This window comes from Nyctereutes procyonoides, unplaced genomic scaffold, assembly GCF_905146905.1.
Source record: "Nyctereutes procyonoides isolate TBG_1078 unplaced genomic scaffold, NYPRO_anot_genome, whole genome shotgun sequence".
Lineage (NCBI taxonomy): Eukaryota > Metazoa > Chordata > Mammalia > Carnivora > Canidae > Nyctereutes > Nyctereutes procyonoides.
The window spans coordinates 10,252,049-10,265,845 of NW_026575052.1; the positions used below are offsets into that span (position 1 = coordinate 10,252,049).

Consider the following 13,797-nt stretch of genomic DNA (forward strand, 5'->3'; position numbering starts at 1 on the left):
GCCTGAACCTAAGCCTGGAGCAGGCCCCGCCTCACACCACCCCTCCCCACTCTAACCTAGGGACACATCACTGATCCTAGATACTCCTGTTCTGCACTGACACACCAGGACTCTCTGTGTCCATGCCAAGCTTTGGACATTTTCCTTGTAGTTCCTCAAGAAAACCCTCATCTGAACCCTGCAAGCCCCCAGTTTGACCCCTGCAAATAAATGAGAGGGGAAAATACATTTTTAGCATTGTTGGCCGTGATGGTGGTGGGGATTAACCAGCATTTCTCAGCAAAGCTCTTTTTATTTAGAAGTGGGCAGTATCTTGTTTAATGGCCCTTGTAAGATGCAGGCTGGTGATGGTCTGCAAATGAGGGTAGGTCCAGGTCCCTGCAAAGAGTGGGCCTCCAGGGCTGGGACAGCTGGGTTCTGTTCTTTCCATTGGGCCCTCTCCCTCTAGGATGGAGGCTGCTTTTCCTGGCTGCCTTCTGCTCTCACCAGGTCCTGGCAACAAAGTCTCCAGATAGAATTCTGGATGCTTCTTCCTTCCAGGCTCAGGACAAACCTTCTTTAATTTGTTACCTTTTAATAAGTGTAGCTTTTCTTTTCTTTCTTTCCTTCCTTTTTCTCTTTCTTTCTCCTTTCTTTTATTAATAGGAGAAATAATGGCCACAGTAAGCCAAAAGAATATAATATAAATGACCCTGATCCCATTATATATGATACTCTCTGGTATGTAGCTTTCCTAATCGCTTTCTATTCACATAAATAGGTTTTAAAAACAGGAATGGATTAGGGGCATCTGGGTGGCTCTGTCAGTTTAGTGTCCGACTCTTGATCTCAGCTCAGGTCTCAATGTCAGGGTTGTGAGTTCAAGCCCTGAGTTGGGTTCCACATAGGGTGTGGAGTGTACATTTAAAAAAAAAGAAAAAAGAGAGACGCCTGGGTGGCTCAGCGGTTAAGCATCTGCCTTCGGCTCAGGGTGTGATCCTGGAGTCCAAGATCAAGTCCCACATTGGGCTCCCTGCGTGTAGCCTGCTTTTCCCTCTGCCTGTGTTTCTGCCTCTCTCTCTCTCTCTCTCTCTCTGTGTGTGTGTGTGTTTCTCATGAATAAATAAATAAAAATCTTTTTTAAAAAATGAAAAAAATTTAAAAAAGAATGGACTAATTTACTAAAAGTAGTTTGAGACTCAAAATTCCAAAGTAGGACATCAGACCCAGTTTCAAGACCCAGAGGCTTCCTGGAATGACTCTGGGTTAAGTTGCTTCATGGATGGGCCTCCCTTTTCTCATTTGTAAAAGTATAACAGTAGTTACTTCATAGGGTTGGTGTGAGGATTAAATGAGATTAAACACTGAGCCCAGGGCCCTGCATAAAGGATGGACTCATAAATGCTAACAACTGTGCTGTAAACTCAGTGAATAACCTCCAGGGCACTAAGGGGCCTTCTGCAGCACCTTGCAAACTGTGGCTCAGTATGCAACTACATCTGGGTATCTTATTTCACTGAGCTTTTATTGAAGAGTATTTATATTAAGTTTTCAGGATTATAAACAATGTTCTGATGCATATCCTTGCAGATAATTCTTTGTACAAACAGATTGCTTGCTTAGTCTAAATTCCTATGAATGAAATTGATAGATCAAAGATGAGCTAAAATCTAAAGCCCACATTTGGACTGATTCACACTCCCTCCAGCAAGCAAGGAAGGAGCCTGTTTTCCATCACCCTTGCCAACACTGGGGTTTGGCATTTTCTTTCATCTTCATCAACTTGATAAGTGTGTGTGTGGCGGGGTGGGGGGCGGGGGGAGACAAAAACAACAAAAAACAAAACAAAACAACAACCCTTGTTTGTTTTCCAGGTATTTGGAGATTTTCTCATTTTTTAAGGGATGCTTTGAGGACAACTTTAGACCCCATAATGATTCTTCCTGTCCAAAGCACTTCTAGGGAAGGAATGTAGGTGGTGTTAATGGCAGAACTGTGACAAAAATCTCAAGTACAGTATGTAAAAGGGTCTGGATGCTGCCCACCTCAACCTTCCACAACCACAACTTCCAGGTCCTTCCATGCTTCCAAATTAGGGCTATATTCTCTGTGTAGGGTGTGTGGCCTACCCCTCCACTTAAGTCTACTGATGGGGTAGAGAGGAATATTACACCGGAATGTTTACAGAGCTGTAAGTCCATGCCCAGGATAGCTCTTTTGGCACCCATTAGGATCCACAATGGTATCTAGGGTGATGCTTTATCCAAAAATCTGAGGTGCCAATCCCAACTCCTTTGCATGAATAGAGACGCTTTCTCTAAACATCGCATTCAAATGAGGCCCCAAATATATTACCCCCTGACTACCATCATCCACTACAGCTCGTCAGAAGAGATAAAGCATAGGAAAACATGTCCTAAACTGAAAAGAGCTTTACTATCAAACAGGCTGTTAAGATAAGTTGAGTGCCAAGTGCTATAAACTAACCTGTGAATTGGGGCTGGAAATAGGTGGTGGCTGAGGACCCTTTTCTAAGCTGGGTGCTCACCTATAACCCTGGCTATCTTTTATTAGGTACCTATGGTTTATTTGCGATTGGCTTTCTACTGAGATCTTCATTTAATTCTCAAGTCAACCCCACTGAGGGATGATGGGGAAACTGAAACTTCCAGAAGTGAGTCACAGAAGTAGTCCAAAGGTATATGCTAATAAGCGGGAGCACAGCAATTCAAATTTTGGAAGTCTTCTCTGGGGGTTGGGGGTGGAAGGCAACAGTTGATTTGGTCAGAATGTCAATTATCCAAGTAAAAAGTCAATTGTCTTATGTCAATTATACATGTTATCACCCACTTTTCATTTATTCAGCAAATATTTATTGAACACTTATGTTGAGACATGGGACAGGTGCCATTTAAAATTTAGTTTTCCTGGTAATGGTTTCTGCAGTCCAGCTTATAAATCCTTCCTACCTTACAAATCCTATCAATCACCTTATCTACTTTCCTTCCTTTCTTCCCTCCTCTTTCCCTTTTTCCTTCCACCCATCCATCCACCCATCCAAGGCTTTGTTCCAAAAAGGCACTCAGGAGGCTGACAGAGTGGTTTCCACAGCTTTAAGGTCAGGTGGACCTTGGTCTGATTCTGTCACTAAGGAGACAGTGGGACTGCCATAGCTGAGTTACTACCTCCCATCTCGGGAGCCTGTTCTCCTTCTGTAAAATCGGGAGCTCAAGAGAATGACAGGCCATGCACATGAAGCACTTCGACCTGTGTCTGGCCCATACAACCACAACGGAACACGCTAAGGACCTTATCTCCTTCAATCCTTACAGCAATCACTTCAGTGAGAAAGAAAGTGGCTTGTCCAAGCTTTTGGGCAGTTGACAGCAGAGTTGATATCCTTTGGTAACTTGGCGATTCTCCAGGAGTCGAGTCCCTCTGGGGTGTGTTGGGTGAACCCATTTGATGGTGGGAATGGGATAAAGCATCTTAAGCAAGTATCATGGGGTGAGTGCTTGATAAATGATAATAATTTGAAATAAGTGAAGATTGGAGCTGATTCCTGAGCTCCCTGCTGAGAGCCTAGGACTTGGGCTGTCCCCCATTCTCCACTCACGTACTTCACAGGAAAGCTCTGAGCAAGGACTCCAAGGCTTTTCTAGCTCTACCTCCACCTTGGCTCCAGGAAGAATGGGGACACGAGGATCATTAAATGGGTGTTAAAACTTAAGTTTTGTAGGATGCCTGTTGGGCTCAGTCAGTAGGGTGTGTGACCCTTGATCTCAGGGTCGTGAGTTCAAGCCCCACGCTGGACATAGAGATTACTTAAAAAAATCATAATAATAGGGCAGCCCAGGTGGCTCAGTGGTTTAGCGCTGCCTTTGGCCTAGGGTGTGATCCTTGGGACCCGGGACTGAGTCCCACGTCTGGCTCCCTACATGGAGTCTGCCTCTCTCTCTCATGAATAAATAAAATCTTAAAAAAAATCATAATAATAAAATACCAAAAACAAAACAAAATGGGTTTTCTATAGCATTTCTAATTATAAAGCAATGCCATATCAGTGCAGAAACTTGGTAGGGGGGAGAGAGCAGAGGGAAAAAATTAAAATTCTGTCATTTCAGCATCTACAGAGAGGTACTGTTGACATTTGGGAGCTTGCCCTTTCAATATTTTTTTAAGATTTTATTTATTTATTTATTCACGAGAGACACAGAGAGAGGGAGGGAAAGGCAGAGACACAGGCAGAAGGAGAAGCAGGCTCCATGCAGGGAGTCTGACGTGGGACTCGATCCCAGGTCTCCAGGATCACGCCCTGGGCTGAAGGCAGCGCTAAACCGCTGAGCCACCCAGGCTGCCCCCTTTTCAATATTTTTATGTAGGTTGACAGATTTTCCTTAAGTTTTAGATAACCCTGAAGTCTTAATGTGTTAGGGGAAAAAAAGGACTGTTAGCAGTGCCATGGTGCCCAACAGCACAAGTCCATACTGCAAAATGGCACCCTGATCATGCAGTGCACAACCTCTGCAGATAAACAACATGGCCCTTGCCCTTAGCACGTTCTTAACTCAGTGGTCCTAACCTTTACTCCTCCCTCACATGCCAAGAGTGTCACACTAGAAAGGAGAAGGAGGGATGAAGGACCATGCCAACTTCCAGAGGGGGCAGATCATGTGTCTAGAAGAGATCATGTATCTAGATTTCAGAAGTAATCTAGAAAAGGAAACCTTATGTGATCTGATAGGCAGCTCCCCCCTTACAGTGATTCATTAGTCTTGTCTCAGAGGAGGGAAACTGAGGTCCCGAGAGAAGTTTACCCAATCATACAGCTAGGAAGTGGCCAGTGGCCAGGTCGAACTTGAACCCAGGACAATCCCTGACTTTATCTAGCTCTACAAGAATGGAGGCACAAAGATGTGGGTTCAGATCTCACTTCTTTTACTTATTAGCTTTTCTCTTCTGAGAAGTCACTTAAACCTTTGAATCAAGTTTCTTCATCTGTAAAATGAGGGAACAGCTTCCTCATGGAGTTTACATAAGAATTAAATGAGAAAAAAAGGTTTTTCCTAACAATGATGGAGTGCTATGTGCCAGGCACTGCTCCGTGCACTTCACATGTGTCCTCTCATTTCACCTTCACATGACCCTCATTCTACAGCTGAGGAAACTGAGGCTCAGAAAGTTTAAGTCATTCGCCTAGCATGATACGGTGGGGCTGGATCTGGCAATCTAGAGCTCACATAGGTAACTTTCAGCATTGTGCTTCCCATATACCAAGGGCAAAATGGCAGCCACCATTATTTACTGTTGCTATCATGAATATAATTATTTTGTCACATGTGATCAGATGGTCTCTGTTTTCAATTTCCTCAGCCAAGAAACCAAGAATGGGCTGCTCCAAAGAGAAGAAGTGCCAGCCAAGCCTAGCCCTGGGCCATGCCCATGCTATAAAGGAGAGGGGTGGGACAAAGTCGGGGTAGTGTTCCTCTCAAACTCTGGCATCTCTGGTTCATTTATTGAAGGGCTGGAACAGCTCATGCCTCACGACTAGGAGGCATAGCTCCCCTGAGCGCCCTGGCAAACTTGTAAACTAGCCTGCAGTGCCCCTGCCTACCTATCCTAGACCACTAGTCCCTCTGTCCCATCCAGGGTGCCTTCCCATGTTTGGGGACACAGGACCCCTCTGCCCTACAATTTGGGCCTCTGCTGATCTCTGCAGATGGGTGCGGGTGACGAAAGAGGCAAAATTCAGAAGTAGAGAGAGAGGACCCATTTAAAAACGTCCAGCGAGCACAGACATGCCGCCTGGAATCCCAGCCTCCATCTGAGCCCAGCCAACATGAGTCACCTCCACAGCCCTTTACTTGTGAGTTGCAACACAGCTGACAGAAACTCCCAGCCTTCCAGGAGGCAGACAGACAAGTGTGCCATCCTTTGGGCTGCAGTGAGCTTTGCAGTTACAGTTGGCACCCAGTGGCTCTCCTGCCACCAATAACATCTGTGAAGTGGTTGGATACCAGGCCCTGCTCTTGGATCAAATCCCAGCTCTAGCGCTACCACTTCTAAGCTCTGTGGCTTGACTAACTCACTTAATCACTTTGTTCCTCAGTTTCCTCAGCTCTAAAACAAGGATAATCAAAGTGCCTCACAGGGTCGTTGGAAGGATTCAATGAGACAATATGTGTAAGTAAAGGCGTAGCACAATGCCTGACGCGGTGTACTGAGCACCGACTACCTGCCAGACGCTGTAGGAGGCACTGGAGATTCAACACGGAGCAGGACAGACATGGTCTTTACTCTTACGGAGTTCACATTCCAAAAGAAGGGGAGACAGACAATGAACAATTATAAAAACATCAAAAAGTTGTAAGAGCTTTGCAGAGAACCCAATAAAGTGGTATGATACAGTGACTGAATGTCTACTTTAACAAGAGCAGCTGCAAAGGTCTGCTCTGAGCTGGTGGCTTTATTAGCAATTACTATTACTATTTACTGTTACTTATCAGGGGTCCCCTTGGCTACCACAAACAGCCTCCTGACAGTTCTCAAACTTGGTACCCTTTCTCTATCAGCCTGACCTCACCCCAAGAGGGTTCTCCTTTGGATTCTGCTTTACCCTAAAAACCTCCATCATGTTGGTAGGAGTAGCTGAAACCCCACCCTTCCCTGGGAGAGAAAGGAGTGGGCCAAGGTGAGGCTCCCAGGAAGACAGAGCAAAGAGATAATTTGCTAAAAGGGAAGAGGGGGTGGGCAAAGAACAGAAAGAGAGAAGGAAAAAAACAGATACCAAGATCTCTGGCTTAGATTTAATTTCAAATTAATCCTGGTGGAAGCTCTAAAAACAATTCTCTGGCATTCTTCTACTTTTGTCTGTGGATCTTTTAGGTTTACCAACCTTGTTCTTTATGGAGGCAGCTCACAGCAATTATTCCACAATTTCTTAGTCTAACAGGCATCTGATTCTTCTATGTTTCCAATGAGGAAGAAAGCACTTATTAGACTACATGAAATGACCAGCTGGCTAAGGCATTGGGGGTGGTCAACTTCAACCTCTCCATCTCCTCTGTGCTGGCCAAAGGCATGTGGTTTGTTCATATCTCATTCAGATCTGTACCACACCAAATAAAAGGCCACCTCTCAACCTACTGCTGGCTGCCCCCCGCCCCCGCCACCAACACACACACACACTCCAGACTGTAGACTCCTCCTGAACAGTGACCCCTGTCTCTGAGTAAGGCTTGGGACACAAAGAGGTGCTCAATAAATGTCTGCTGAATTGAGGCCACTGACTTCAGTTCAAAGGGACAGCCAGACTTGGAGATGACGGAAGATTCAGATCTAGACACTCACTAGGTTTGCCCTGGGTGAGTCAATTTATCTCTCCAGCCTCCCATTTTTCCTCACCTGTGAAGTGTGTTGGAAGGAAGGTGTGCAGTAGTATCTACCACAGTGGGTTACTGTGAGAATCAAAATAACTCACTTGAATAACTGTAAAACATTGTTCAGAAAGAAGCTATTATCTTCTTAAGGGAAAAGCTCTGAAAAAAAGAAAGGGAGCTTACACAGAGACAGCCCCCCTACCCCAGGGTGAGGGTCCAGCTGGGGAAGGGAGGGGATCTGCTCTCTCCTTTGAGAATTCCCCGGTGGCTGTGAAGTATTTGATACTGGGTAGAAGGGGCAACAGAATTGGGGGCCATGGGGATGTTCCTAAGTATCCAGGATACGAAGTAGAAACAGAAATTGAGATTTTCTTTAGCCAAGTATCTGTCTCTGTATTTTTCCTCTATCTTCCCTCTAGCATTTTCTTCCGCCCTTCCTCCTCCCTCATCTCCACCTCCCTCCCCCTCACCTAGGAAGGAATTGGCCAGCTCCACCCAGCCGGCTCCCCTTGGCTCCACCCCCAACGCGGCAGGCCAAGAGTTAACAGCTTGCACCTGTTGAGGCATACCTGCTGTCGCCGGCACCTGTATCCATAGCCAATCAGCACCAGTGCTGCCGGGAACCTACCTGTCAGCAAAATCCCGACACTCAAACCTCAACATAAATCAAACACTTCCCTGGGCAGGGAATGTCTGTGTCAGGCAAGAATTAGAGACAAGTGGTCAGCAGAGCCTCGGTGCTGGTGCCCGTCTTCATCTTGGAGCCTGGGAGCCTGGGAGCAAGAAGATGTCGAATGAACTTGAGTGAGTAAACACTGGTGGATGCCTGGCGCTCTCTGAGTGTGGAGGCTCGATGGGGTTTCCAGAAGGGGGAAGCGCAGGGAGGCCGGCGCCAGGATTCACAGAGCAATTTGTAAGGGTAAATGAATGGGCTGACGATTTCACTTTGGCGTGTTGAGGCAAGCCCTATCTCAAGCTAGAGTTGAAGGTTTCCCTGGGAAAATAGTTTTTTTTTTTTTTCTTCCTCTGTCTGCTGAGCAGTTTCGAGCCAGGTAGGGAAACACAGGACTGAAACTGTGAAGGCTTTCGGCACCTCTTTCTGATACTCTGAAGGGACTTGGAAATCAGAGACAGCCCCAATCCCATCTAGGCTTTCTATCTTCTTGCCAAAAGGAACTTCTTTGAGGTTGTTCTAAGAGCTGTCTTAGGCAGAGAGTTGGGTTTCTCTAAAGGGACTTGTTTGTTGGGTTGGAACAGCCCCAAGTGGGAAGGTTACAGAGTGGTGTTTAAACATATGCCCTCTGTAGTCAGCCTGACCTAGGTTCATATCCAAACTCTGTTCCTTATGGGGCGTGTGATCTTGGACAAGTCACTTAACTTACTGGATCCTCGTTTTCCTCATCCAGAAAATGGGTACAAGAATGCTTTGTAGGATTCCTGAGTGAGTTAAGTGTGATAAAAGCTGTAAAATGCTAAAGCACAGAGCAAAGGTGTGAGGATGCATTAATAAAATTTTATTCAGGGGCAGTTCTAAGGCTGAAGAAGCTGAGATGTGGTTTTCAGTGAGGTCATCTCTATTACCTGGCAGGATGCAGGTGCCTTCCTGCCCATATCTGGGATTTAGACTGCTCACTGGCTGATGCTGACCTTCATCGTGACCACCTGTTTTGGGTCCAGACCTCAGAGAAGGTGGGATGTGGATGGGATCTGAGGCTGCTTTAGCTTGGGCTCAGGGAGCTGGCAGAGACAAGGGTTGAACTATTTTTTTTTTTCTAGCTCGTCCTCAATAGATCGTTCTAAGAACAGGAGACCAGACTGGGGGGGTGGTGGGTCCTAACTGCAAACAGTGTTCCAGAGGACCAGCCGACTCTTGAGTTCTCCTAGGTTAGCCAACTCTGTTCATAGCACAATCACCGGGCAACGGGCATTGGATTTCTCTTCAACACATTCCGTGGGGTTGACAATGCACTGACAACTGGAATAGGAGCAGGGGCACTGGAGGCCGCGCGTGGGTTCCAGTCCCGGCTCTGCCACTGAGCCGCGTGACCTTGGGCAAGTCACTTCACCCGAGTCTCAATTTCCTCACTGTAGATTGTGAGCCATAGTGGTACCCACTTCATGGGGTTGTTGGGGGAATCCCATCACTTTAGAAAAGTGATGGGTTTAGAGCCCCCGTAAGGAGCAAGCAATAACCCTCTTGTGGCTTCATTCGGAAAGAACCGGCGAGTACTTCTGCACCTCTTGCTTTCTCTATTCTTCCACACTCTGAAAACAGACAAAAATCTTAGGATGTGTCTTCATCTCACTTCGATCTCATCTGATTAAAAACCTCGGAGGCTGCAGACAGGATCTATTCATTGGTGCCCCTTAGGGGTAAGCGTCCTGAAGCTGGGTCGCTCCAACAGAACCGTTTCCTGATTTTCTCCTTCTTAATGATGTGGGGTTGAAGTCGGATCCGCTGACAGATGAGGCTTCTCCGTTTGGGGTGGGGTGAGGGGAACCTGTGCCTGCAGAGTAATTGCAGGCGGGCTCTGAAGCCACCGTTTGGGATTACAATGACAGAGCCTCAGCGCCTGAGGGCTCAGCTACCCTCCCTGGTAAGTGGGGGGTGGGGGGGATCAGGTGCTTGGCTTGCAGGTTTCGAGCTGCTGCTGCTGCTGCTGCTGCTGCTGTTGGCGCTGCTGTCGCCCCTGGCTTGGCTGCCCAATTCCCCCCATAGACAGCGCTCCTCCTCCCAGCGTCCATCTTGAGCTCCGACGGAGGATGAAATCGCGCCGACCCTCGGTGCGGTGGGAAGAGCGGGGCTCGCACTGGGCTAACTTCCGCCACTTGGCAATCGCAGGGTCCTGGTGACTTTGTTTCTCCTCCCTGGTCCTCGGTTTCCTCCTGGGTCCAACAGGGGCCATGCACACCTGCCCGGCAGGGACAACAATGCGCTCCCGCCTGTGGGCCACCTGACCGGGGCCCCATCCCTGGGCCTCGGGGAGGAAGGCGGCCTTTCGAAGGCCAGGTCTTGGGGTGCGCGGCGGCGCCTTCAGAACCCAGCTCGAGGCAGCTGGCGGGTGGAGCGCCTTGGCCTTTCATGTGGTCGGGCCCAGCGCCTGCCGGGTGCGTCTGCCAGCCTCCAGGCCAGCGCGGCCCGCCTCAGGCGCCGCCAGCCAGGGCCGCCAGCCGCCCGCGGCTAGGGCCGCCCCGCAAAGCATCCTGGGGCGGCGGGGGGCGCCGGAAGTCGCCGCCCCGGCCCTCCTCTCGCGGGAAGACAGCCCGCGCCTGCGCGTTGCGGGGGGGGGGGGGGGCGGGGGCGACACGTGGGCGCGCCGCGGGGGTCTAGGGGGTCTCGCTGTGGGTCTTCCCTGCCTCGCTGGAGCTACAAGTAGAGCGGTGCCCTACTGTGTGCCCGGCGCACCTGCGCTCGCTCGCCCTGCCCGGGAGGCAAGAGGTCAGGAGAGTAAGTGATGAGCACACAGTAGGTCTATCGAGTGGGGGGAGAGAGACGGAAGCGAGCGAGGCGCGCCAGTATCCCCCTCGACAGCCTTGCTCATTCTGCAGAACCTGGGATCCTCTCCCCCTCTCCCCAAAGCTGTGGACTGAGGGTAGGAGGGGGACAAGGAACATCCCAGTGGGTGACCGCAGGCCTCGGTGGCTGCTGCTCCATCTGATCTCCCGGAGCGCCGGGCTCCAGACGGCCTGGAGCGCTGAAAGAGTTAACCAGGAACGCCTCCCCGCTGCGGTTTTGTGGTCGAAACCATGATTGCCAGGAGCAAATTTTTGTCGTGCACAAGGTGTGTTATTAAAAGTCGGAGTTACGCTGCTGGTGAATGAAAAGTTAAAAGCCCTCATTAAGCTCGGCCTGTAAAACAGGCGGACCGGGGCTGAGACTACCCTAACGGCGGCTGGCTGGGCTGCAGGACACTCCCGAGGCTGAGGCTTCTGCTCCTGCACTGGCTGCTCTGCCACAGGGAGGGCCCTGCCGGGTGATGGAGCCACAGAGGACTTGCTGGGGGGTGGGCGTGAGGGTGCTCCACGCCAAAGGCCTGCGGGAGGAAGCGCCACGGGGCTGGAACACAAGCAGCATATACTGGAAACTTTCCCTTTAGTTAAAAATAACAGCCAGCCAATGATGGAGCGCAGACTCCACCGACGCAGTGTCCAGTCCTTGGTAAATTATGTCCTTGAACCTTCCCAACGATCCAATGAAGACGGGAGTATAAGTGCAGTTTGGCCAAGGAGGGGTCTGAGACTTGGCCCAGTCTTGCTCAAGATCTCAAGGAAGACCTGGGATCTTAACTGGGTCTTAACCGAGGGGCTGAAAGGATGCTCCACACCAGTAAGCCACCCTGCCTCCTATCTCTACAGATACTGAAAAAACAAAAAAACAAAAAAGCACAAGGAGATATACCAAACTGTTCACAGTGGTTATCTCTAAGTGGAGGAATGCAGGTGAATCTAGTCTCTGCTTACAATTTATCTCTCCGTTTTACATTTTGTATATTGTGTTTTACATACCTTGTGTTACTTTTGAAATAGGGAGGGTGAGGAGAGGGAGTCATTATTTTTTCAAAGAGAGAATTATTGGTTCACCTAAAATTGGTGTTCTCGAAATGTGGTTCCTGGACCAGCATCATCATCTTCTTCACCACCTGGGAACTTGTTAGAAATGCAGATTCTCAGCCTCACCCTAGACCTACTGAATCAGAAATTCTGGGGGTGGGGCTCAGCAATATGTGTTTTAACAGGCCCTCCAGGCGATTCTGATGCATGTTCAAGTTTAAGAACCACTGGCCTAGAAGACCTGGCAGAGGATTGGGAGGCAGGAGGTTCCCAGATCCTCTTCTGACCTGACACATAGTCGCTGGGTCAGCAGGCTGAGAGTTTTGCTGCAGGGGTCACACTTGGGTTCAAGCCTAGCTCTGCCACATGTGCACTGGGTGACTTTTGGATGAGCTCCTTAACCTCACTAGGTGTCAGTTGCTGTGTTGAAATTGGTGCTAAGCAACCCCCGCTCCATCCACCCCCCACTCCACCTCCCTGAGCAAGTATGAGAATGAAAAGGCACAGGGCCTGATGCTTTTAAATAACAGTTCCCTTCACTTCTTTCCCTGTCTTCCTTCCCCTATTGGAGCTCAGCGTTTCTAAAATGGAGCAAAATAATCCTGCTTGGCTACCTCCCTCCATTCCTTTCATCTTCTAAAAAGTCTGGGCAACTGACCTAGTGAATGTCCTGAAGGGAAATTATCTCACCGATATTTGGTGTTATTTCCCAGGTGGGTGGAGCACCCGGGCAGCAACAATTGGAGACTCTTGAGGGCAGGGACAGCATGGTATTTACATTTGCGTCCTAGTGCCCAGTACAGGGTCTATTCTAGAGTAACCCTCAGTGAGTGTTTGTTGAATGAATCAGTAAGTGAATGAATGAAGGGATGTGGCACCCCGGATTGAGAGGTGGATTTCAATTTCTTTGCACATCTCAATTGAAGGAGGAAAAAAAACCCGGGAAAATTGGACAGGAAACCAAAAGAGCATAACATGAAAGAAGAATTTCCACGGAGGGCGGGATTTTTCAAAGAGGCGAAAGCGAGTTTCTGGTATAATTAGGAAATGGTGCACAATTAATTTACATGCAACTCGAAGCGTTGGCTGGAGCCTGACCACCCTCAGCCTGCCCGCCCAAAGCCAGATGGTGAAGCTGGCAACGCTTGCCCCTCTTATCTGGGAATCTCCAAGCTTCAGGTCTCCCTGTGCTGCTAGGAAGAGGTGTCCCATTTACAGATGGGAGAAGGTGAAGCTCTGAGTTATCATGCAGTTTACTGGGGGCTACTCTACAAAGTGTGTTTTAGTAAGAATAATAATAACAATAATAATTCACATTATTATGTGCTAGCACTCTGCTGATGACCTGCATCATCTCATTGCATTTTCCAACAGTAACACCTCACAGAGTAGTAAAGATGAAGTAAAACAATGACTAGGAATTGTTGGGCCAGCACCTGGTGCTTGGTAAGCCCTCAAGTCAATAGTAGCTATCCTCATCATTCTGTGAGGTTAGTCCCTCCCATCTTTCCCTCTGACGGGTAAGAAAAATGAGGCACAGAGAGGTCAGTTGGCATAAAGTCACACAGCTGGTAACTAACAGCTGAAACTGGAGCCAGGTCTGTGAAGTTCTGGGGCCCATTCCGTACACATGAGCTCATGCCACCTCGTTTGCAATAGAGTCACTACAGAGCCATGCCCTAGAATGGACTCCCCCCATTTCTCCATTGAGGCCCCCAAAGAGCCCCCAGTATGTGACAAGGCACATTTCACACCCTGTGCATCTAGAAACTACATGGGCCACCGGCACACAGGAGAACCCTAGAGTGCTCCTGTCATGCCTAAGGAACACCTCGCATGGACTGACTGGAAGATTATTCTTCCATGAGCGGTTGTGGCAAGGCCTCCC

General features: G+C 48.7%; 1 protein-coding gene across 2 annotated transcripts in view; it reads left to right on the top strand.

The window, feature by feature from the left end:
* The first annotated feature begins 7,897 nt into the window (after positions 1–7,897).
* Positions 7,898–13,797, top strand: part of GRHL3 (grainyhead like transcription factor 3) — a 33,711-nt gene continuing 27,811 nt past the window's right edge. The window contains exon 1 of one of the 2 annotated variants that reach the window (XM_055332127.1): positions 7,898–8,162. In XM_055332127.1, the coding sequence (XP_055188102.1) occupies positions 8,146–8,162 (17 nt within the window). In that variant the 5' untranslated portion in view covers positions 7,898–8,145. Of the gene's footprint in view, positions 8,163–8,616; positions 9,048–13,797 lie in introns of those variants that run through there. The other variant, XM_055332126.1, reaches the window with a different exon arrangement.